At 43.0% G+C, this 12897-nt stretch overlaps 3 protein-coding genes across 6 annotated transcripts; 2 read left to right on the forward strand and 1 right to left on the reverse strand.

Annotated features, from left to right (window-relative positions):
* Positions 1-890: 890 nt before the first annotated feature.
* pgp (phosphoglycolate phosphatase) lies at positions 891-3045 on the forward strand. Its single transcript, XM_085283985.1, has 2 exons — positions 891-1703; positions 2013-3045. Exons 1-2 carry the CDS (start codon positions 1109-1111, stop codon positions 2336-2338), a joined length of 921 nt encoding a protein of 306 aa, XP_085140111.1. The 5' UTR covers positions 891-1108; the 3' UTR covers positions 2339-3045.
* Positions 3046-3721: 676 nt separating this feature from the next.
* bricd5 (BRICHOS domain containing 5) lies at positions 3722-8730 on the forward strand. 2 transcript variants are annotated; one of them, XM_085283991.1, is made up of 8 exons: positions 3722-4293; positions 4405-4573; positions 4922-5023; positions 5225-5362; positions 5440-5589; positions 5682-5789; positions 6966-7116; positions 8236-8730. In XM_085283991.1, the coding sequence occupies exons 3-8, from the start codon at positions 4970-4972 to the stop codon at positions 8328-8330; spliced, it is 696 nt and encodes a 231-aa protein (XP_085140117.1). In that variant the 5' UTR covers positions 3722-4293; positions 4405-4573; positions 4922-4969; the 3' UTR covers positions 8331-8730. The 2 variants fall into 2 exon arrangements, with proteins under 2 accessions (XP_085140117.1, XP_085140116.1); XM_085283990.1 differs by having other exon boundaries at positions 3722-4280.
* Positions 8731-9022: 292 nt separating this feature from the next.
* On the reverse strand, positions 9023-12297 carry mlst8 (MTOR associated protein, LST8 homolog (S. cerevisiae)). Of its 3 annotated transcripts, none has more exons than XM_085283989.1 (9): positions 12184-12297; positions 11811-11958; positions 10812-10863; positions 10559-10721; positions 10404-10479; positions 10148-10300; positions 9907-10031; positions 9659-9822; positions 9023-9330 (listed from the first exon to the last, which is right to left on the reverse strand). In XM_085283989.1, exons 2-9 carry the CDS (start codon positions 11937-11939, stop codon positions 9212-9214), a joined length of 981 nt encoding a protein of 326 aa, XP_085140115.1. In that variant the 5' UTR covers positions 11940-11958; positions 12184-12297; the 3' UTR covers positions 9023-9211. The 3 variants fall into 3 exon arrangements, with proteins under 3 accessions (XP_085140115.1, XP_085140113.1, XP_085140114.1); XM_085283987.1 differs by having other exon boundaries at positions 12137-12264; XM_085283988.1 differs by having other exon boundaries at positions 12054-12252.
* Positions 12298-12897: the final 600 nt, after the last annotated feature.

The raw sequence follows: 12897 nt of genomic DNA on the forward strand, positions 1-12897 counted from the left end.
TGACATCCACCACACAACTTTCACTGAATCACAACAACTGTGGATCGTCATTGATCGTCAGCATCCAGTGTTTTGATTTTTTTTCTTAAACTTTATTAAACCACGATACAAAGTAACATAGCAATTAAAAAAAATCAGAAGGTGGGTTAGAAAACAAATGTGTTTGCTGATTAAGTTATTCACACCATCATAAAGCGCCTGTTCTTCTCATTAAAAAAGAAAAAGAAAAAATATTTTATTACTTTAATTTTATCAAAGCGGAAGTTTGACCGGTGTTGTGCCAAAAAGTGATTGTCTGCCAAAAACTGATTTCCAATGTTTCTGTGTATTTTTTATGTGTAATATCTTTACGTATGTTCGTAAATAGACTTCGGTGAACAGGGTTTACAAAGGGGTTATATAGAGAATTAAAACAATATCTGTTTTTCAAGTATCTTTACAACTCTCTGCTATTGTACTTACATTATAACCAATCCGGTCCTTTATCCCCACTTAAAATATTTTTACAGAAATATTGTAATATTTGCTGCCATTTCTGCTGTCCTCTTGGCCAACTTACTCTTACAAAAGACATTTTTAATGTTAATGAGATTTTTTTTAACTGGATAAATAAAGGTTATATAAAAGTCACTGCCAAAAACTGATTGCGGCTTCTACCTTGTTACACAAATGTTGTTTGTGGCTCAATAGGACTTTGTGTCATCCATGAGGGATGCATTTGACATATGTTTCACATATTATAGCCCAACAAGTTACTTATAGCAGTTTAAATACGAGCAATCACTTTTTGGCAAATACCGGAAATCAGTTTTTGGCAGACAATCACTTTTTGGCACAACACCGGACTTCTTAGTGTGTGGCTCCTGTCACTTTAAGCCGGTGCGGAAGTAGTCGTTGCATTGATGCAACACTCGGCGGTCAGAACGTCAGCCTGCTTCTCCGGAGCTCCTCACACAGCACACCAAAACCGGTTGTTTTGACCGGTTATTAACGGTTAACATTTACAACTCGCCTCTTTGACTCCTGACATAGCGCTACTACTTTACTTGAGTAAGTAAGCTTCCCGTTTTTACATTTCTTCACGCTCCGTTCACCGCAGTCTTCCCCGATGTCTGTGTCAAAATGCACCCGGCTGAGTGGAGCTCTGGTGAAGCAGCTACTGGACTCTGTGGACAGCATCCTGTTCGACTGCGACGGCGTCATCTGGCGGGGGGACCAGGCCATTCCCGGAGCGCCTCAAGTCATAAACCTTCTCAAGGAAAAGGGCAAGAGGGTGTTTTTCGTCACTAACAACAGCACCAAGTCCAGGAAAATGTACGCCGATAAAATGACCGCACTCGGCTTCGACGTGACGGAAGATGAAGTGTTCGGGACCGCGTACTGCTGCGCTATGTACCTGAAAACGGTCTGCGAGCTGGAGGGCAAAGTGTACCTGATAGGAAGCAACGCGATGAGGCAGGAGCTGGAGGCGGTGGGGATCCAGCAGACCGGGGTGGGACCCGACCACATCTGCGGAAAGCCGATTGACTGGGCCAACGTGACCTTGGACCCCGAGGTGAAGGCGGTGGTGGTCGGTTTCGATGAGCATTTCAGTTACATGAAATTGAACCGAGCCATGCAGTATCTGACCCAGCAGGGCTGTCTGTTTGTGGGGACCAACAGGGACACCAGGCTGCCCCTGGAAGGAGGCAAGGCCGTCGCAGGTAAACAGTTACTCTGCACTTTGTTCCATTTAACGCATTTTTAAAACCTTTTATTTGCTTTTATTTAGGCCAGATAATCCACAGAACTGTTTTCAGGGTGATGTCAGCACAAGGGATTTATTGTTCAGCCGTGTTTAACCCTAAACAGATGTTAGAACACCTGAATAGAGGCAGTGCAGAGGCTTTTAAGTGTATTGGCAACAATTTATTTTCAATTTTTGACTTTCCTGTCAATCTGAACAGACCTGTTCTGTTGGATTAAAGAGTAAACTGTCACCTCACCTACTGACTGTCACTCTTAACCCTCAGGTACCGGCTGTCTGCTTCAGGCCGTTGAGACGGCAGCCCAGCGTGAGGCCCGGACTGTTGGGAAGCCCAACCACTTCATGTTCGACTGTGTGGCCTCCCAGTTTGGTGTGAAAGCCGACCGTTGCCTGATGGTCGGCGACCGTCTGGACACTGACATCTTGCTGGGCTCCAACTGCGGCCTGAAGACCCTTCTAACCCTCACGGGGGTCAGCACTGTGGCAGATGCCGAAGCCCATCAGAAAAGTGGCTGCCCAGAGAGGCAGGGGATGGTGCCGGATTACTATGTGGAGAGCATCGCGGACCTCCTTCCAGCTCTGCAGGGATGAGACTGAGAAACCTGCACAACACTCAGGATCCAGTGTTTTTTGTTTTGTTTTTTTCTTTTAAAAAGGGAATTTTTTTGTTTTGTGTTGTTTTCTGCTGCTTCAGCACTGTAACAGCACTTACCTGCTTGGACAGGAGACTAAAGCTATATATATCTATATTTTATTTTATCTGCTAAACCTAATTTTAATATGTTTTAAGTGATTATTAACAGCGTGAGAACAATAATCCTCAGTATTTTTTCAATGTATTTAAGCGTTGAGTTACGCTGCAAAAATGAGTGTGTTCCTTTTCTTTTTTAAAAAAGAAGTTGTCAGTGAACTATAAAGGCCCTCACCAGATATGCAATGTAACCTCTTGAGCAACTACAAGTCAAACTTTGGAAGAGAGGTGAGCACACATGAAGTGTCAACAGTTTAGTAATAAGGTTTACATCATTGTTCCAACGGACAAAAGCAGACTGAAAGGCGCTGAACTTGAGCTTTGTTTGTTCTGTATTCTAAGACCTCAACACAATGTTCCGATATCTGCATTTAGATTCAAGGGATTGTGCAAGAGTAATATTTGGATCCGTCATGTTATTTATTACTTCATAAAACAATCACATTAACATTTTAAAAAAATGTCTGACTTTCCTTAAGGGTAAGTATCATATACAAAAAACACATGTTAAACTCAAAAATAAACTATTTTTACATGATCTACCATACCCTCTGCCTGGTTCATGTTTCTTGTTTTTCAACACATTCACTGATTTCCTGATTATTACTTTTAAAGTTGTTGAAACTTCTTATTTTTGGGTGGTTTTAATTTTCATATAGAAGATACTACAGCAAAATTCATCAGCTTGATAGACTATTGACCAGGACATGTCCTTCAGTGTTCATAGTAAACACGAATTGTTTTCATGCATTTGCACAACATCTCTAAAATGCATGCACAGGGACTAGAAAGAGAGCATATTTCTCCTATCACTGGCTTGAATAATCAGGCCTTATCTTTTGTTGAAGACTTCATAGTACTGTATCACCCCAGTAGAGCACTTCACTCAGACTGGTAGCCTACTTGTGGCTATTTAGAGATAGAATAGGAGGCAGAGCCTCCAACTTCCCGTTTGGGCTCGTGAGATAGACACCCACTCTGCTTTTAAGATTAGACTTAAAACCTTTTTTGATAAAGCTTATAGTTGGGGCTGGATAAGGTGACCCTGAACCCTCCTTTAATTATGCTGCAGTGGTCTAGGCTGCTGGGGGCTCCCATGATGCACTGAGCGTTTCTTTTTCACTCACAATGTGTTTATAAATCTTTATTTCACCATTAGTTATTATTAATCTCTGGCTCTCTTTTGCAGTGTGTCAAACTCACAGTGTGTCAACAAAGAACACGTTTTACATGCTGTTTTTAATCTAGGCCTGAACATCAAGTCCATTTATTCTGGCCACTTGTGTGTTCTTTTTTTATTCACTTACGATTTGAATCCTGTTACTGGTTAACATATAAATACAGAAAAATATTTTTTATCATCTTTCTGCACATAGGTTTTCTGTTGTTTTTAACACTGATAATGCCTTTCCCCTTCCCTGGACAGCCAAGTAAATTCAATTGTGCATTCTTTTAATGATCACTGTTTTAAATAAGGTAGCTCCTTTTAAAACCAGAAATGCCCCCTCTGCTAAATCCTTACCCTGGATGAGTAACAGTATTAATAATTGATAGCATTCAACAGTGGAACGTTTGGACCAGGCAGACGGTGCGGTAGATGCCTTGATTATTATAATTTACTGCCTTGGCTGACAGCTGGTGTCATTAGTCACAATCTCTGTTCAGTGAGGATTGTGCACAGCTGATATAGATAGACTCCTTTACTCCTGAACCTAACTCCTGTGGATGCTGTTCATACCTTTGAAAAGAAACTCAAGAACCACCTGTGATGGCATGCCTTTAGTTAGTTGTATCTGTTTGTAGCATTTTAGTTGTTGTATCTTATTCTGTAAATCACTTTGTGACCTTGCTTCCTGTAAAGCTCTATATAAACAAACCTTACATACTTACTTCCTCGTTGCTTTAGGTTTAGAGCTTCTCTCAAAGTCCTCAGTCACCTTGAGCTGTCATCGGCTGGATGCAGCACCAGCGGCAGCATATCACCCCTCACCTGACGAGAGAGGCTTCCCAGCCCGTGCCTGCCTTACCTCTTTGTCCATTGTTTGGACTGTTGGGGAGAAGCCAGTTCCTCTCGTGTAAGTGTATGTTGGAGCAAGGGGGAAAAGGAGTGGGGGGACAGGGGCAATAAAGAGATGGATCATGTTAAAGAGGCGTATTAAGCCACATTAGAGAAGACATAAAAAAAAAATGAAGGTAATTTCTGGAAGGCAAAACTTGGAAATTGAGTTTGGCGAGGTTAGGAAGTTTTGGGTGAAGCGTGACTTTTTTTCCCCGGTTTTTGGGGGGAGGGAATCTGTGAGACCTGAGGAGGGGATGAGGGGAGGGGGAGGTGTGAGGTTTGTGAGGACAAAGAAAAGAGAAGCCGCTCAGGTGTGCCGAGTCTCAGTCCAGTGCTGGTCATGACCACCGCTCCATGCCGGTAGCTACGAGAAGGGAGCAGACCGAGTGAGGAGCCGCCAAGGGACACAGCGATGGTGAGGTGCTGGAAGCGTTCAGAAAACTGCCTGGAGGAAGAAGAGTGCACGGTAAGCGCGTTACAGACAAGATGGAAGATTTGAAATAGCTGGGATATGTTGGTTACTTACAGACCCCACTTTTGTTGTATTACAAGTTTACAAGTTTATTGCTGGGTGGGTTCCTGTTCTGCCACAGCCTGGGATTTAAATACCCCAAATAACCATCCAATAGGTTTTTTTAAAGCCTGTTGCTGGTTCATGTGTTCTCAGGATGGGGGCCCTGAGGAGTCCCCTTTGTTCCACTTCCCGCACAAGGCATTCTGGGTCAGCCTCTCAGCCTGCCTGCTCCTGGCCATCCTCGCCCTGGGTTTGACGGGGCACTTCGGGAGGTCTCAGCCTCACACTCAGGTATGACACACACCTTCCCTTATCATGCCCTGGTTTACATTTTCCAACTTCTGATTTACAAATCTCTGTTTTTTCAGCCTTTGCAGACTGTGAGGTTCACTGTTTCAGATCAGACTGGTGCGCTTATCAACCAGTCAGCAGTTGTTGACCAGCAGAATGACTTGGTGACCTTCTCTGTGACCTCGTCGCTGAATCAGACGTCCACTGTGCTCTTTGATATAAAACATGTATGTCCAGATGACTTGAATTACTCTGAATAATTAGAAAAAAGGGGGAACATCTGCGAGTTATGATGGGTAAATGTGTTTCTGTGTTTCAGAGTCTGATCTGCTACAAGCCCGTCAGCCAGGAGAGCTGCTTCCTGAGAAAGATGGAGCAGTCAGACTACAAGAATGTGAACTCCGTCCTCCACGAGTCGGCACGCAAGGTAGCGGGCAGGGGATATGTTACATAGTATGGTCTTCCCCACTGCATTACTGCATTACGAGAGACATCAAAGTGCACCAGGCATATTAAGAAAAAGTTGCCCTTTTAGCTCTGCCAGGTGTTTCTAAGGTAGCAGCCGCACTAATGTGTGAACTGGCATTTCAGTGCACTGCACCACTGAGCCAGGACTTGGTGGTTTTGCATGACTTTGTTGGGTACGCCGCACAAAGAGAGAGGTGAAGCGTACAGGGCCTTGAAGAGCCTCATAGTCTGTCTCTGTTACTCCGATGGCTGAATTCCTCAGCACATCTGATCCCTTCAGCCCCCTCGGCGTGCCCGAGGATATTCTTACAGGAGGTTACGGCAGCGAGCCCGAGCCCTGGCCTGGGCACAATGGCCGCTCTGTGTGAGGGCTTTTCAACTTTTAAGGCGCTTCTTTTTGGATTAAAATACAGGTTGATGCATTAAAGGGCCAGCGTGTATCTGCTTGTTGACAAATGCCTGGATCTTGAACACTGACATCCAGTCTTTAAAAAGTTTTCATCTGTGTCATTATCTGATTCTTAATTATGAATTGACAATATGATCAGGTGAATGGTGCTGGCCCTGGCTGAATGGAGACCTTGAGATGAGTTGTGGGACCTTGGAGGTAAACTGAGAGGGACTTCTTATCATCTTTTTACACAATACCCAAGTTCCTCGTCTCAGAAGCTGCTTTTCTGTGATCCTGTCTCATGGTGTCACATATCTCATACAGGCTCTGTGTATTCAAACGTAGCTGCTGTAGCCATTTAATCTATGACATTGGGGCTAGCAGACGTGGCTTGTTTGTGCTGAGGCACAATGGTCTTATTGGTTCTTTTTAACAGAAAAGGAAAACTGGTTGCTGTGTGAGCTACTCGAGCACAACAGGACTTTAAGCGGTTTGTTATCAGAGCCAATCAGAGTTGTAAGAGGCGCAATTACGCACAGTGTTTGGGGTGAATGCGAGCACAAATTCAAAGTTGGCCTCATCAGTGCAGATATCAGGCTAATAGGAGCTCAAGTTTCCATCTTTTTTTCTCGCTTTTTCTCCTTTATGAGTTTAATATGATTCCTCACAGTAATTAAAATACTTTCCGCTGAAAATAAGAACTCTTTGTTGTGGATATTGATACTGCGGTGCTGTCCTCGGCAGAGCCAGTTCCAGCTGTCTGGGAATGAGACCCAGAGGCAGATGGAGTTCCTGGGAGTCCTGGCAGCCAGTCAGGTGAATGTGTCCTCGCTGGAGGAGCCTCTCCAGGCCCTGTGTCAGGACAGGTCGGTCCACTGGACCAGGAGGACCGAGGGTGAGGGGGCTGCTTTGGCTCAAACGTCAAATGTTGAGTTAAAAAAGGTTTACAATTATTCTGATAAGGTTTAGAAAACAAAGTTAAACTAGTGAAAAAACAAAGCTGATATATTTTGAATTTTACCTGTTGTCAACAAATCCTCATGTTTTCACTGTGTGACATCTTTTTGCATTATTAGAGGTGGGATATCAATAGTATCAGTATCAATACATCCAAATATCAATAGTATCGATACCAGCTTTAGTATCGGTACTGGATTGATACTTTGTTTCTATCCTATCCTCTATCCTCTCAGTATGTAGCTCACTGAATTGTGGTGAGAAAAGTATTTTTTGGGGATATGAAAGAATATACCTCAAACATGCACCATGAAAAATGTCTGAACCGGTTTGTGTTGACTGTCACACACAGCAACAACAGAAGGTGACCTAAAGTGCTTTAGGAACAGGTACATTTCAAAATACATGACCACGCTCTGGATTTTTGATGAAATGTGTCTTTATTTGGAACAAATAAAAACTGGTTTCACAAGCGCTTCAGATTCGGCTTAAAAAGCAATTTCTGATGCTGTTTGACAAAGCTGCACCAAAGAGCACTGCGGCGTCTTCTACTCTGATGATGATCCCCTTAAATATTCAGAAAACAGTGGAATTTTCTATAACCACCCCAGAACTGTTCCCTACTAGTTTCATAGACTCATTTATGAATCGATTCTTTTTTCCAGACACCTGAGTCACAAATTGGGAGAACAGAACAGAAATTATGCTGAAGTTTTCACACAAGGGCTCATTTGTCAGGGTCACCGGAGCCTGCGCGCAGAGAGGTTTTTCAATTAGCCCTGCGGCCGCTCCTCAACGCTGCAGCGTGTCAGGCTGAAACCTGATTCGTGGCCTAATGTGACCTTTCCACGGGGTGAAAGTCTTTTTATGTACTTTACTGTGTGCTCCCTCAACAGCATGTACGTGAGCCCATTCTGAACACCAAACTAAATCTGGCTGCTTTTAAACCATGAATGATTCATGCAAATGACTGCATTTCTAAATGATTTGTTTTCAAGTGACACTTGAATCTAAATTTGTATTTTTTAATGAGTCACATGACCTCTCATTTTCTCAGGCCCAGGCAAACAGAGGTTGGTCTACTTCTGCATCGACATCTGCTTCCCCAGCAACATCTGCGTGTCCGTGTGCTTCTACTACCTTCCAGAGTGACTCTGCATTCTCTCTCGATCCTCCCGGCAAAAGATCAGGGAAACAAAGTTGTCCTTTTTTTTTTTTTTTTTTTTGGCTCCCTCTTCAAGAACAAAAGCGAGCTTTGACTGTTTCCTTTGTGCCATACAGCCACCAGTAAACCATTTTCTTCCTTCCGAGAAAGAATTGAGCTGGAGACGGGCTGTCACAGTTATCGCCAAATCCCCATCATCACTCTCTTCATGTATAATACCCTCTCTGGTGGCACGCTTCAGAGATTAAAGAAGAAAGAACCCCCGCTCCCCCTTTTGTGTTGTAAATGCCTCTAACTGTATGTCCTGTAACGGACTGCTGTGTGTAACCGTTCCTGTTACAACGTGACTGTTTTGTTCTGAGAATAAAAGACACAACCTGTTGGGTATAAAGACATTTCTGTACACCATTTATTCAGCAGTCCTCCTCCACATGACGAAGAACAGAACAGCTATTCAAATAAATCATACATAGCACATGTAAGAGATTAAACAAGTCTGCTGCACACACAAAGCACCTGCGATTAATGTGGTCTTTTTTACAATAAATACAGCGCTCTGTAAAAACAGAGTTTTGCAATTTGAATTTAAAAAAAACCCCCCAAACTATTATGTCTGCCTCGTCATTGACAGATTTCTTTCTGTACGTCTGTGGAAACAAAATAGGTCCATTAAAACAGATTTTAGCTTTACAGATTTTTATTTTGGCTGTTTCGCTCGGCATATATGCCAGAGATGGCCACTGTGCCTGCTTCCCCGAGTCGATTGTTGTACTGGCGCTGACATACGCGACATGAGTGGCATCCTCATAAGAGTCTTTAGTTCCTGTCTGACAACCTATTATCTCTTCCTTCTGCTTCCTCCTCCTTCTCAGCCGAGCACGCTGTCATTAAAGGCCAGACACACCACGGCCTTCTGGTGGCCGCTGTATTCCCTTTTGATCTCACCAGTTTCCACGCACCACAGGCGAGCCAGGTTGTCTGAGGAGGCTGTGGAGTGAGTGAAAAAGTAGAATTAAAACAAAGCAATGTCTAGCCTTACATGAAAGTGTCTAAAAGTTTAAAAAAAAATCATAATCTGAGAACAAACTTACAGCCATGTTTAAACCATTTTAAACCCCTTTTACATAATTCCAGATGTAATGGCAGGGCAGGGGTTAGTATGACAAATGAGGACAAAATCAGAAATGAGACGTCCTTTTTATCTTAAAAACAGCCACATTTCAAATCTGCAGCCCTCAGATAGACTGCAATGTTTTACTTTAACAACTCTTATTCAGTTTAGAGATCTGGTGTTGCTGTGTGCTGCTGTATGGACCTGTAACAATATACTGCGAGTCTCCGGAGAAGGCGCAGTCCCACATCCAGCCTCTGGATGTTTCTCCCGGATTATTGCTCTTGATGCTGAGCTCCGTCATCAGTGAGAAATTGGACGTCCTCCAGATCTTACACGTCTGGTCTGCCGAGCAGGTGGCCAGCAGCCTGGAAGCGACGACGAATGCAAAATGTCAAGTCGTATTTTCGGTGGGGAAATGAGGGGTAAATGGGAGAAAAAGGTTCACTCACGTGGAATCGGGGCTGAACTTGCAGCGGAGGGAATAGCGTTTGTGTGCAGGGATCTTGGTCTTGGGAATGAGCTGAGTCACTTCATCCCCGATGCCTCCAGCGAGGTTCCACACATAACAGTTTCCCTGTAAAAGACAGCCGGGGGACGGACGGACAAGGTTTTCATTAATATAACATGCTATAAAAGAGTGAATGTATTATCCTGCGCCACATGTTCTGCAGATTCTTTTAGGCAACTGACCGAGCTGTTGACTGCTGCCATGTAACTCGCATCTGGGTCAATGTGAACTGAATTGATTGAGACCTCCGGCTCTGGAATCAGCTGCTCATTATGGTCTGTCTTCAGATCCCAGATATGGATCACTCCACTCTGGTCTCCAACTATCAACTCTGCCTAAAAAAACATAATGAAATCTTCGGCATTAAGTGCAAATGGGCCAGATAGTAACCAAGAGTACAGCCTCACCTGATTCATCTGTGTGTACTGAGTGTCTCACCTGGTTAGGATGCAAGCACACGCAGTTGATTGGAGCGTTTACTTGGAAGATCCTCTGACACTGCAGATTTCTTGACCTACAAGGTAGAGCAGGGATCAGAGTTTAGTTTGCTGATCATTAAATAAACAAAGACCAGTGAGCTTGTCCTTCAGTACCTCAGATCCCATATGCGAGCCATGCAGTCCTCTCCTCCTGTGTACATCCAGCGTCCATCTTCGTGGAAGCCCACAGATGTGATGTTCTTGCTAACTCCATCGTAATTGATGACCGGGTTGGGGTTGTTGGAGTTCAAGTCGTACATGCGGATATGCTGATAACCTTGAAAGCACAATGCAAACATTACTATGAAGCAAAGTAACATTAAGGTGAGAAATGAGAAAAAGGATTGTGGGGAAAATTGTAACCAACCTGCAGCTGCAATCATACTTCTGTCAGGTGTGACCTCGAGGGAATTTACTTGCTGAGAGTAAATGTTAAGGAAGTGGACAATGTAGGTTGCTGCAATAATATTTTACAGCTCATCAAATTTAAAGGTCAGGGTACTACTGTCAGGTGAACAGATGACATCAGAACGGAGTCTCTGTGGACTATGATGTTCACAGACAAGGTTGTGATCTGTAGTTAAATAAGTGGAAGAGTGTCTGGAGAGAGGAAGAATGAAAGTCAGCAGAAGCAAGACAGAATACATGTGTGAATGAGAGAGAGACAGCCATAACAGTGAAGGTAGCTGAGTTTAGATACCTGAAGTCAACCAACTAAAGTAAAAGACAGTCCACAAGAGATGACAAAGAGTGAGCAGGCAGGCTGGAGAATGTGGGGATGAGTGTCAGAAGGTGGCAAGAGTGAAAGTGAAGGTTTATAAGATGGTAGTGAGACCTGCTATGATGTGTGGTTTAGTGATGGTGACACTGACAAAAAGACATGAGACAGAGCTGGATGTGGCAGAAATGAAGATTTCAAGATTCATTCGGAGTAAAGACAGCGGTTTGGAGACAGGTTAGAGGCAAGGCTGAAATGGTTTGGACATATGCAGAAGAGAGATAGTGTAAAGGAGACCTGTGTAGTGTGAATATGGAGCTGCCAGGCAGGAGGAAAACAAGAAGACCACAGAAGAGATTCTTGGACATGCAGAGGGTTGGTGTGACAAAACAGGAGGCCAGGGACAATGTGAGATGAAGGCAATTAACCCACTGTGGCAAACCCTAAAGGGTTTATAGAAGATCTATAAACACAGAACTAAAACAAAAGCACTTTTTGCGTTCACGTGGATTTTTGTGAGAAGCTATAGATAACATCTGATTAACTTTGAACTTAAAACCTGAGATTTATAAATGGTCATAACCTATAATTATTCAAATATGACAGTACACATTCTGCGTAAGCCTCCATATATCAGGGTAAGGATACTGAGTCCTGGTGCTGGACCGTCCTGGTGCAGATCCCGCTGTGGGCCTGCCAGAAGCGGACAGTGTGGTCGTATCCAGCCGTGGCCAGAATGACCGGGTCGCTACCCACCGTCCCCTGATTCACATTCATGACGAACTCCTGGCGGATACTGCAGGGAAATTCAATTTGCAACAATTAAAGTAAAATACAAAACACAGCTAAAGCACAAAAAACGGTTAAACTGTTAACGTATCATAAGCTAACCTTAGCAAAAGAGGCTAGCCAAACTTATAAGCTGTGCAATAAACAATAAACGCTTCTAGTATGAAACCATTAGATCCCTTAACTGTAACAACACAGCAATAAAATTAAAAGGACAAATTTCTTTAGTTACCTTTGTTGTTGTTAGTGTTGAAGTCAACCAAGAAGTACGTCTCTTTAACTCGTCCCTTAGAAACATAATAGTGTTTCAAGAGTTCCGGTTTAATCACTAGATCAGTATTGCCCTCTGCTGGTGTGTCCACGAGGAATAGACATGCTGCAATTAAATACAATGATTTTCAAAGAAGTGTACACCAATAATTCATAATATTAATTATGACTAAGCGGATCTCATTATGTAATGTTGCAACATCTTTTAATTTCAGCTTTATCAGCATCGTCTGGAAAGTTGCTTGTGTCAATATGGTGACATCTCAGTCCTAATACTCGGTACTAAAGTAAAAGAAAGTAAATAATAGAAAGTTGAAAAATGCCATTGAGTCAATAGGATTTAAGATGATTGCTTCTATCACTGTGTTATTCTAAGTACTACTAAACTTTTCGTACATTTCAAATGGCAAGGGTTGAATAGAAACATAGCTGGATGTATAGAAACGTGCCAATATAGATACACGATTGTTGCTTAACTAGTAAGGGTTTTTTTCGGTTTATAAAAAATTACACTCCAACCTCGTGACATCATCCTCTGTATGTCCAACCAGTTTCTAGAACCGCTCAGAAAACCCTCACAAATACTGTACTCTGTACCACAATCAACAATAGCTGTAACAGGTATTAACTACACATCTAGTATCAACTTGACAGTTATGAAAGACTCATTATTAAC

This window comes from Mchenga conophoros, linkage group LG8 (genome assembly GCF_057382185.1).
Source record: "Mchenga conophoros isolate Kocher_MC1m ecotype Shallow Benthic linkage group LG8, M_conophoros_male_GT1.1, whole genome shotgun sequence".
Classification (NCBI taxonomy): Eukaryota; Metazoa; Chordata; class Actinopteri; order Cichliformes; family Cichlidae; genus Mchenga; species Mchenga conophoros.

Coding starts and splice junctions, on each gene's coding strand:
- bricd5 (XM_085283991.1), top strand. CDS start 4,970: ATGGTGAGGTGCTGGAAGCGTTCAGAAAACTGCCTGGAGGAAGAAGAG. Junction 5,790..6,965: donor TCCACGAGTCGGCACGCAAG/GTAGCGGGCAGG, acceptor TGTCCTCGGCAG/AGCCAGTTCCAGCTGTCTGG. Junction 7,117..8,235: donor CTGGACCAGGAGGACCGAGG/GTGAGGGGGCTG, acceptor TCATTTTCTCAG/GCCCAGGCAAACAGAGGTTG.
- pgp (XM_085283985.1), top strand. CDS start 1,109: ATGTCTGTGTCAAAATGCACCCGGCTGAGTGGAGCTCTGGTGAAGCAG. Junction 1,704..2,012: donor AGGAGGCAAGGCCGTCGCAG/GTAAACAGTTAC, acceptor CTTAACCCTCAG/GTACCGGCTGTCTGCTTCAG.
- mlst8 (XM_085283987.1), bottom strand. CDS start 12,249: ATGTTTCTAAGGGACGAGTTAAAGAGACGTACTTCTTGGTTGACTTCA. Junction 11,959..12,136: donor TTTATTGCTGTGTTGTTACA/GTTAAGGGATCT, acceptor ATTTCCCTGCAG/TATCCGCCAGGAGTTCGTCA. Junction 9,331..9,658: donor CTCGCAGTATATTGTTACAG/GTCCATACAGCA, acceptor CTCACTCCACAG/CCTCCTCAGACAACCTGGCT.